Genomic DNA, 11070 nt, shown 5'->3' with positions numbered 1-11070 from the left:
AAAGTTTTGAAAATTCAAATGCCAGAGGAGGACTTGGTAGAGCTTAAATTCCAATTGTATGATGGATCGGACATCGGTCCATTTCGATACTCACCCCGCTTCAACCGTTGCTATGGTCAAGGAAAGAATCTTCAACCGTTGCTATGGTCAAGGAAAGAATCGTGCTGAGTGGCCCAAGGTCAGTGCTTCAATTTCCATATAAAAGTTTATTGCTTTTAATACCAAATTACATTGTCAATTGCCAAGTTAATCTTAATTAAGCGCTTCAATTTTCCATAAAAGTTTATTGCTTTTAATACCAAATTACATTGTCAATTGCCAAGTTAATCTTAATTTAAGCTTCTTCAAAGAGGCATAATCCTAATAAATTTAGGGGGCTTTGCTTTAGTGTGACTCTAGGATATGCATAACTGTTTTGCTCCCTTCTTTGCATTAGTTGTTTTATAGTTATGGCTTGATGAATAAATCTCTCCTTGTCTTTAAGATAATGCAGTGGGAAATTTTGTGCTTAGATTTCTTGTTTCAAGTGTTTTGAATGTAGCATTTAATTTGGATTGTTTAAAAAGGGCGCAACGCCGTATGTGGACTGGTTGTTTCACCTTATCAATGTTCGCTTTTCTTGAAATAATAGTTGGACCTGTTTAACATAATCCTGTAGTTTGGTTTTCCTATATTCAATGATGGCATACTGGTCACTGGAAGGCTTAAGTTTGATAATAATAGTAACTGGTTTGTACAAATACACAAGTTTTCTCGCATTTGACAAAAGTGGCCATGGATATGGTGTTCACATAGGAGACTTCTTCAGTTTTTGTAAAAAGCAGCTCCACCTTCTATTTTTGGATCCTATAAGTTGATTTTTATTCTATTATGATTAATTTTAGTTTGGATGAAGTTGATATTGCTTGTTCAAGCATTGATGACGATATTCAGGGTTTTCTCTGCCATCCTATTCTCTGTTGGTTTTTGGTTGTTTTAGACAACTATTCTTCCATCCTTCTGTGCGTATGGTTAATGACCCCAATATATTTTCATTTACATGTGTGGATGGTACTTCTGAGATCAAACAAGGTTTTTTAATCTTTGATTTCATGTAAGAGTAAGATGATCTTATATTCCATTTTGTAATACTTGCTGAACAAACTTTGTTTTTTTTCCCCCATCCTTTTGGTTGGTAGGATGCCTTTTTCGTTCATCCTGCTTTCATGCAGTCAAATTTCTTGGGTTGAAATTACTTTGTATTTACAATTACAATCGAAAATCTACTCTCTTGCCAATTATGTATGTTTTATTTGTTTCTTATGCCATCTTCTTGTTCTACTCTGTTGTTGTGTGATATTATACCATCAAGGTTAGCCATGGCTACTTGAAACTACTGCTTGAGTTACTTTTGCGCATCCACTTTGAAAGGTTTACCTAATTTTGTTTTGAATCCTTTGAGCTGGTAATCTAGGACGATTTTGAGGATACCTTGCTTACGAGAATTTCGTGAATTTTCAAGGTTTCTTCTAAATTGTTGGACTATATCATAGACTCGATTCATACATGAGAGTTCACACAATTCAGAATGGAAATCATATTTCTGAACCTTCGTAATGGTAGGATGCATGTAGCAAGATCTAGATAAAATAAGGTTGTCTTTGTGCTTTCTAACGTTGGATCTGAATTGTTTCGATGTGTGTTAGATAAAAAGTTTGCACCCAAGGTAGCCAATGACATCAAGCTGATAAATGCTGGGAAAATTTTGGAGAACGACAAGACTGTCGGCCAGTGTAGAACCCTTTCGATGATTCCCTAGAGCTGTCATCACCATGCATGTTGTTGTCCAACATCTGTAACAAAAGCGAAACAGGTACTCCGGTCTTGTCATAACTTTTCCCATATATACTTTCTTTCTTATATATGTTGAATGTTAAAACGTGGTTAATCATGAATATTAGCAGAAAAGGTGGGACGAGACGCCACAGAAAAACTTCTGTTCATGTTCCATATTGTAAAAAGAACTTCTGTTCCTGTTCCATAAGTAGAACAGTGACATCATTGTATGAATCTTTGTATGTAACAAAGCGAAAACAGGTACTCCGGTTTTGTCATAACTTTTCCCATTTTATACTTTCTTATATATGTTGAATGTTAAAACGTGGTTGATCTTTGTATATTAGCAGAAAAGGTGGATTCCCATTTTATACTTTCTTATATATGTTGAATGTTAAAACGTGGTTGATCTTTGTATATTAGCAGAAAAGGTGGAGGAGGCGCCAGAAAAACTTCTGTTCATGTTCCTTATTGTAAAAAGAACTTCTGTTCCTGTTCCATAGTAGAACAGTGACATCATTATTGCATGGCATGTTTGAGGGCGTTCTCAAGTAACAGTGAGTAGGTGACGATGTAATCGCGTCTTTAGAAATTTGTTTTTTTTTTCTCTTGCATTCGATAGCTGCCTATATCTATAATGGAAAGCTTATGGATTCATAGACATATACACGAATCATCTTCCAGCCATGATCTTGATCCAATATTGTATTTAATGTCATATTTACTACTAGCATTTCACAGCAATTATAAATAAGGAATCCACTTCCATGTGATTCCATTGCATTAAATTTGTATAGCGAAGTCATATCTTTAGCATGAGCTAAATGATACCAGGCTTTATCAGCACCGCCTCATTTACTTGTTCACGGGTATGCTTCCCTTTCAGGCAGGTAATAATTGCACCTAAACGACCTGCAGATAGATGCTTGTGACCCCATTGAAATGGAATGCCAATCCAATCTGCAAAACTAGTCCTTAAGTTTGGGGTCTTAAAACCAATCCCATCAATCCACATATTGCCAAAATACATTCACATGTCTTTGTTTTCTTGTGAAATTTTTTTTCCTGATAAATTCCACTACTTTTGCTTGCCATTGGATCTCTCCATCAAGCTCATCTTCAAGTACATGATAAAATGATAATGCTTCATTAGATATTGATTGAAACCAATCAATCATTCATACAGAAAGTTCTCTCATCTCTCTCCAAAATCTGCTGGCATGAAACCAGTGATTCCCTTCCTGTTTTTATCTCTGCTAACTAAGATATTACCTTTGCAAACTGAGTCATCAAAAACCAATGGTCAGATCACTGTAATGGGCCTCGTTTATTGTGACATTTGCTCCAACAACAGCTTCTCCAGACACAGCTACTTTTTACCAGGTGAAGTGTCTCATCAGCAACCCTACTATTTGTTCCATGTTCTGTTGTTTTGCTCTTTGGATATTTGGTAAGTAACAAAATTAAAACGAATAACATGTTTTCCTAACCAGGCGCCGAAGTTCAAATAGACTGCAACTTCAGGGCGTTTATTCAGAAAACAAGGGAACAGATATCGTTCTCTGTCAACAGAACTACGGATAAACGTGGGGTATACATGTTGGACATACCATCGGTCGATGGGATTGAATGCGCGGAGGCAGCCATTGCATCGACTTGCCAGGCTAGCTTAGTTGGGAGCTTGTCCACTTCATGCAACATTCCCGGTTACAGTAGCACAACAGATGAGATAGCAATAAAATCCAGGCACCCCAATATCTGCATCTACAGCCTATCTGCATTGAATTTCAGACCATCAAAAAGAGACGTTACTTTGTGTGGGGAATAATTCGCTCTCTTTTTATTAACACACTAATCTCGGTTATAGAATTATATACGGTCGCCTTCTCCTCTGCTATCCGGTGAAGGTTCTTTCTGTTTCTCGGTCTGCGCATAGTACAAGAAATGGAAAACCTGCGCTAACCCTTTCCAGCCTTACTGGTGCTCATTTAAGGACGAAAAAAGAGCCATATATTAATAGGTATTTTCATCCTTCATTGTTTATGCAAATGGAGTCAAGGTCAAGCTTGTGGACATACATGATTGATGTACCATATATTTTTAGATATTAGTAATAATAGTGTTTTTTAAAATGTGAAAAGCTAAACAGAGGAAAGGCTTTTGTTGGAAGATATGATACATATGAACTCTCCCGCCTGATGATGTTCGCATTTTCTTTCGAATATGAATCTGATCCAACTTTGGCTTCGGTTTTATGATTTGTTTCTTGTCGCGTTTCGATATTTTTGTAGTATAGAGGATGAACTTTTTCAATCCTCAAGCACTTAATCTGCAATGTCTTCTTCAGCATAAAGAATGAAATATAAGACATAATATCATTATCATTTTTGATGAAGACAAATGATTGAATTTTAAATCAAGATACATAACCACCGGGCACGCAAGTTGGAATTGATGGCCTCCAGCTCTCGATGTATAAAAGATCCAATCGAAATAAAAACAGAAAACAACCTTCTATTGACACAGCCTAGATTTTTAGCTTAGACATCCCCCGTTCCGACTTCCTTCTCCGGCAATGCTACTAGCCCCTATAGAACAAGCTCTCCCCATCCGAAATCTGTAGTGTGGAAAGATAGCCTAGACCGTGCAGTGATGAGAAGAGAGAATGAAAAAGATGGCCTAACTCTTGTAACCTCGAAGTAATCCATGGCTGATCTCATGTAATCATCTGTAACCATCTTAATTGCATCCTGAATGAGCCCCACGGCGTGTGAAAACAGGTTCTCCAATAGCTCACTTGCCTGGCATATAAGTAACCTTCTGGTAGTGGAGGATTGAATCTATGTCTGTCATCAACTTCGAAGAGGAGCTTTGTTTGTTGGTCAGACAGCATGTTAAGTGCCTTGGTCCGAGCCCTTCACACAAATGCTGAAAGAGCTTAGAACGTAGGACATTCTCAAGAACACTGTCTTCCTTAGTTTTTCTTTAGTTTTTCAAGCTTCTCGGGCTCAAAACAGAGCTCTGTGGATCATTTCATCTTTGTAGAGCTCAACAGTGCTAGACTTGTCCTCTATCTCAGCAAATTCCTGATGCAGGTGCTCGATCTTAGGTGGGCTTTGGGCTTTCAGAATGGTTCTGTCCAAAAATGGTGGGATAGTTAGCATTTGCCAAACTAGAATATCTTACAGTTTGCTTCAGCTTCAATGAAGACAGCCCCTTCTCCAGTGCAGTCTACTATTAGTTTGCCCTCCGAGCTGATCGTTAGCTTCCGGCAAGAGGAAAAATGAACAAGTATTAAGGCATCCTTGATCACTTTACCGGCATTTTCATTCCTGTTCTCGTTTGATTTGAAGCAATAGATGGTACAACCACTGCAATGTTTGGTCAAGATTTGAAAGAACGTAAAATCTCTTTTCTGCATCTTCAGCTGGACAAACCAGGGTTGGATATCCTTGGATTACAGTAAGCCGAGACACTTCTCATTGGACTTCTCCATTATAGATGGACATTCAATTGCACTCTGATTCATAAATGATATATAAATATATTCTGAGAAAAAAAGGGCTTACTAATCCATATTTAATGGGTTTAAATGCAGAATTTCTAGATTATGAGGAAACAAACCATGTGAGAAATGCTGAAAAAGATGTTCTCAGAGTAAAATTGTCAGTGTTTTCTGCAAAAATTAGCACGTGGCAAACCTCCAAAAGTAATGTAGCATAACTGTTCTAGTATATCAAATTAATTTCAAAACAATGTATGATGAAACATTTTGCATAAAAAATTATTAATATAGTAATCATCTCTAATCTTATGCATTCGAATATGCTTAAAGTACATTTTCTTTATGGATTGACGATTTACAAACAAGAAATACAAACTTTGAACAATGGCCGAAATCATAAGAAAAATAAAATGTTGGTACTTAAATGTATTGCCATTTCCTGTCGCAGTATATATATTGACATTCATTTATATTCAAATAAGTAGGCACAATACAATACAGTTCAGCGGATCAAACCTCACTTGAAATAAAAACACCACGAGTGTAACAACTTCTATGAGAGTACGTATAGAAACCAAAATTTCTGGTCTGGTAAAAGTATATATAGCTTCTACAAGGGCACCTTTTTTTTTCCTGATAGTAGTAACATAAGAGATAATCATTCAATAGGCTGCTCAGTCCGATAGGCGAATAGATGCCAGGATGTGTAGTTTAAGAAGTCGACTGATATGAGACAGCCTACCTTGGACACCCTTGTGTGTGGTTCTCTAGGCTAATGAATGGAATCACAGGGTGAACGCACCGAACATACAACAAGAATTGAAAAGTGTTGCTAACAAAAGGTCAAGCAGGGCCACACTTGCTTAGGCAGGCAATTCCCTCTTCCAAATAATCTTCCTTGCTGATCCAAAATTCGGGTGCATCCTGCAAGGTTCAAATATGTTTTGATGAATTCTAAGCTGTCATCAGATATCATGCTCAAACCAAGCTTTTGAAACATAGTTTTCTCTTTTCTGACTGTGCAAATGAGAATCTGTTCACATGTGCGTGTCTAGGAATGAGAGAGAAGAGTACCTTCATAATCCCGGCAAGTACAGCACCACCAAGATACACCATATGCTTTCTTCGTGGTGGATCCTCAATCCTCAGTCGCAGTTTCTATTTAGAAGCACGAGAAAAGTATTTAAAGCTGAGGACAGATTTGTTTTAGCCATTTACTTGTTTTTGCTGTATCTAGCTCAAATGATGATTTTACTTGACTTGCTCAATCAATGGCATTACACGCAATTCAAAAGAGAGATTATAGAAACAGAAGATGGAGTAGTTTCTGTTATAGGTTCAGCAATAAATATTACCTTCAATCCATCCTTGTTTCCCTTTAGAACCACGTCAAGATATCGATCTAGGATTTCCCTCTCCAGCCTGAATCAAAAGAAAATTGTTATGATAAGAAGGCACATCCAAACTCGAGAATGCAGCCAGGGGAATGATGGAACCGGGATTAAAGATATTGGAATTCACTCTGCATGCAATTTCAAAAGTATCTTAGAATATGATTATTTATACAAATATATTACCGACTAGGTAAGCCAGGGTACATGGTGCTCCTTCCACTTAAAACTATATGCTGATAGAGCTGTAAAATATAAAGCAAATAACAAGTTAGGTTTACACAACAAAAATCCAACCAAGAACATATACATATACTACAGCCAAAGGGCCCACGGTTCATTTTCTGGAAGGATGGTTATTAATAATGCAAGGTTTCACTCAATGATATCAATTTATTAACTTTCATTAATCATGATGATCCATTTTGGAGTCTGTAAATGGGAACAGAAGAGAAATAGAAAATAACTTTGCCTTAGGAAGTTGTATCCTCCATTAGACAAGCAATTTATACAAAGAAGATAATGAAAGAGCAAACTCCTTGAAGAAAATGCTAACTAAAATAAAGCGAAGGGAGATAAACACACAACAAAACGCTGCAGAATGGGTTCAAAGAAAGAGGAGGATAAAAAGCTTCATTAAAATACAGGTACATAGTAACAGATTTACAGCAAAAAGCTTCAGCACGTTGTTAGAGTAATTTTAGACAATAAACACTATATTCCCAGAAATAATTTAGTACCATCATGCGATTGTTGATATCCATCTCATGAATGCAGCGGAAAACCATGTCAGCCATACCATCACCTTCAACATCAATAAGTTCCTACAAAAGAAAAAAAATCTTACTTTGACAGTCTATGCTCTATCAAATATATATTTTAACTATATTATCTTAGTTCTACCACAATAATTTATTATAACACAATCGCAACCTAATCAATGCAAAACCACGTACAAACAATAACTAAACAGCCAACAGATGTGGCACAGTAATTCAAAAACTATATTACCGTTGCAAATATTAGTTCACATTGTAACAGCCAAATACATCCAGATTAATTCAGAAATTAGGTAGCACAGAAAAATATTTATTCATAAGTCAATGACAACAGAGAGAACTACAGTACTTACTGGAGTGAAAAGAGCCTCAGGGGCCTGGAACCTTTCAGTGCCAACTTTAATAACTCTCCCATCAGGCAGCTGTTTCAAACAAAAATTGTCAGTACTCTCGAGACAATATTTTTCATTAGAGTTTTGTTAATACAAATCTAGAGAAACTGAAATACCAGACCTAATCCATAAAAGTGCATCAAATTTAACAAGTAAAATCATTTCAAAAAAAAAAGTAAAATCATAAAATCAAATTTTGTGGCAGATGAGGAAATGACAAATTCACCAAAAGTACTTACAGTGTAATTCTTAACAAGAATGGTGGTCTCGAGTCCCAGTTGATATTCCCTTTTGTAATCATAACTGAATATAAACACAATTAATGTGAAATTGAACTATATACTTGATTCATAAAACCGAAAAGCCAGAAAAAATGATCGTTCACCTTATATAGCAGAGTTTCTTTGATTTCCCTGACAGTCACAAAATCAGCAGTTCTATTCATTGCATACCTACAGAAAGACACCCAGAAAAAGATCATTTGATGATGATCAATAGCATTAGTAGTTTTATGTTCTGACAAGTTTTCTTATAAAGAACTGGTCATCACCCTCTACGTGAGAGTAAATCAACAAGAAAGGCTGTTATGTGCCGACCCGCTACATTCATTCGCTTAGTAAGATGAGGAAATGAAAAGCCATCACAACAGGAACCTGAGACAAAAAGCAAAAGAAATTATTCTAAGGACTTCACCTTGAGTGCTCCTACAATGGCGCACCATACTACATACTGCAACTTCTCCTAAAAAATAATGGTAAAGGGTTGTTGAACAGATTACCACATGAGTGACACCATCACCAGAGTCAATAACTAGTCCAGTTAGCAGACCAGTTGTATTTTTCAAACATGGTCTCAACTGCAACCTCAAATCAACCCAACTCATGAGATCCTGAACTAAGTTCTTGAAAATTCCAATAAATCAGCAAACAAATAAATTGGGATTCAAACCATTTGTTCGCGGTTTTTAGAAGGATTAAGAGGTGGGTCAGTAAGTAATATCTTGCAGTCACTAGGATTAATCTGCTTAAAGAAAAAAACAAAAAGCATAATTAAGACCAATAAATATATAAACAACATGAATGAGAGCCAAACAACAAAAAATTAAGGAAAGAAGACCTTTAGTTCATTGTAAAAGGCGTGATCCCACACGTGATACATATCATCCCAATTCTGCACAATTCCGTTGGTAACCGGATAGGATATATCCAACTGATTTCAAATCAGCACATGCTTCTCCAACAACAATATCCTAATCAAAGTTCAAATTATGTAAATCAGTATTCCAATTTATACACCAAAATATTACAGCTGCAAAATCGAACAATAATAATAATACTAATAATAACAAGATCTTATAATTTCAACTTTGAAACCAGGAGAAGGCACGATTATAAGAGAACAATTTTAGGACCTTCAACTCTTGTTCACGAGAAACTCCTCGTATCGTAACATAGGTCTCCCGACACGCACGGGAAGACAGATGTCGGAAATTTCCCCAGCGAAACCGCATTTTACGTACTGCAATAGAACATCAAACAGATCCAGTCAAGCAAACTAAAAAATCAAATTAAAGAACGATAGAGAAAGCTTGGAAATCGGGCTGTATGACGACTAAATTTAGCTTAAAGTGGTAATCAAGTGATTGAGTAATTTCTTTGAAAGCAATTTCACGCAGAGAGAGTAATAAGAATGAAGGTATGTTTGAAGAGAGAGAGAAAAAGGAATTACGCCGGTGCCGTTGTCGCAAACAACGACATTTCGGTTGTCCATAGAGAAGGCAAAGTATAAATTCTTTCGACTGATAGAGCTATCACAGCTTTTGCATCTATCAATCACTTTTGTTGAAGTCGAAGAAGACGGGATGAAATTGCAGCTGAGAAATCCGGTTGTTCATTTCCCGGATTTCACATTTGTTTCCAAATTAGTTTATTTATTTTATTAAAACATCAAAAGAAGAAAAAAAAAGCTTTAATATATTGGGGGCTTTTGGGCCGGTACGTTTCCATTAGGATCTAATACACCCAAATTTGAATTCCGTACCTAAAATTAAGGAGGGTTGTGGTATGTTTGGATCGATTTTTGGTTAAAATTTATTCGATCCGAAAGTAAATATTTGCGGTTTTAATCGATTTGTATGTTTCTAAAAAAAATTTGATTCGATCCGATCCAATTAAGTGTAGCTTAATTCAATTTGGATTTATAAGATTTTTTTATTCTAATTTTTCAAAAATTCTTTAATTTTTTTCATAAAAAAAAACAAAGACAGTAAGTCCTAAGTGACTTTCCCTTTGATTAATTCCATTATGCACTTAAATATATATATATAGAAAGGTTTTTGCAAGTAGATCCCTAAAAAAGTTAAAATCTCCTATTCTTAGTTATTGATCAAAACTTTTCGCACATGAATATGAGTCCATAAGAATGCAAGTGATTCCCAGTTTCTTACAAATGGAAACAGGGAGAGAGAGACACGAAAACCTCTTTATTAATGTTGGAGTTTAGCAATTGGAGAATAAGTGCCCTCTATATTTTTCAGTCTCATCATCACATGCAGCCTGTAATATCCACAGGACACAGACAAAAAAAAATAAAACAAAGATATTACAAAAACATTGGAAAATATTTTGGATCGGTTATAAACAGCCTGTAATATCTATCAATGGAACAGTGTTGCTCTGTGCATGGAGATAGTTATTCATTGTAAGAGACTATCGATTCGATTCGGTTTGGATCGGTTCCGAATTTCTAAACCGAAATTGAACTGAATCGATCAATTTTTTTTAAAAAAAAACAAACACACTAAATAGGTTTCGGTTTTTGAATCGATTTTCGGTATTTTTTTATCGGATTAGATCTGAACACCCTTACTAAAATCATAATTACTAATTACTTATATTTGATTCATTGAGGGATTTATTTTCAATAGTTTAAGGAAATTATAAATAATATTTATTTATATTTTTTATAAAGAGATAACATTTAATTTAGATGTTTTGTTTATGCAAGAGATTTAATTATTAATAAATTAAATTCACAAATACAATTTAAATACTAAATAAATTTATAATTCGAATTTTATATTTTATCATCAAAAGATCCTTTGATATTATATCTCATTCACCAACGTGAATTTTAATCTTATTAATATTAGGCTTAATACAAAAATAAGTATCTAAAGTATAATTAAA

The 11070-nt window shown here is 35.3% G+C and overlaps 2 protein-coding genes and 1 pseudogene across 2 annotated transcripts; 1 reads left to right on the top strand and 2 right to left on the bottom strand.

Moving 5' to 3' along the window:
• The first annotated feature begins 2930 nt into the window (after window positions 1-2930).
• LOC120210212 lies at window positions 2931-3843 on the top strand. Its single transcript, XM_039208986.1, has 2 exons — window positions 2931-3198; window positions 3309-3843. The coding sequence occupies exons 1-2, from the start codon at window positions 3036-3038 to the stop codon at window positions 3641-3643; spliced, it is 498 nt and encodes a 165-aa protein (XP_039064917.1). The 5' UTR covers window positions 2931-3035; the 3' UTR covers window positions 3644-3843.
• A 512-nt stretch (window positions 3844-4355) lies between these two features.
• On the bottom strand, window positions 4356-5332 carry LOC120210198 (annotated as a pseudogene).
• A 401-nt stretch (window positions 5333-5733) lies between these two features.
• Window positions 5734-8603, bottom strand: LOC120210196 (actin-related protein 2-like). Its single transcript, XM_039208979.1, has 9 exons — window positions 8576-8603; window positions 8268-8295; window positions 8122-8185; window positions 7844-7912; window positions 7452-7535; window positions 6898-6956; window positions 6676-6742; window positions 6395-6478; window positions 5734-6244 (listed from the first exon to the last, which is right to left on the bottom strand). The coding sequence occupies exons 1-9, from the start codon at window positions 8601-8603 to the stop codon at window positions 6164-6166; spliced, it is 564 nt and encodes a 187-aa protein (XP_039064910.1). The 3' UTR covers window positions 5734-6163.
• Window positions 8604-11070: the final 2467 nt, after the last annotated feature.

The sequence above is a fragment of the Hibiscus syriacus genome, unplaced genomic scaffold (assembly GCF_006381635.1).
Source record: "Hibiscus syriacus cultivar Baekdansim isolate YM2019G1 unplaced genomic scaffold, ASM638163v2 tig00109919_pilon, whole genome shotgun sequence".
NCBI classification, from domain to species: Eukaryota; Viridiplantae; Streptophyta; class Magnoliopsida; order Malvales; family Malvaceae; genus Hibiscus; species Hibiscus syriacus.
This window is presented reverse-complemented; position numbering and strand designations above follow the sequence as displayed.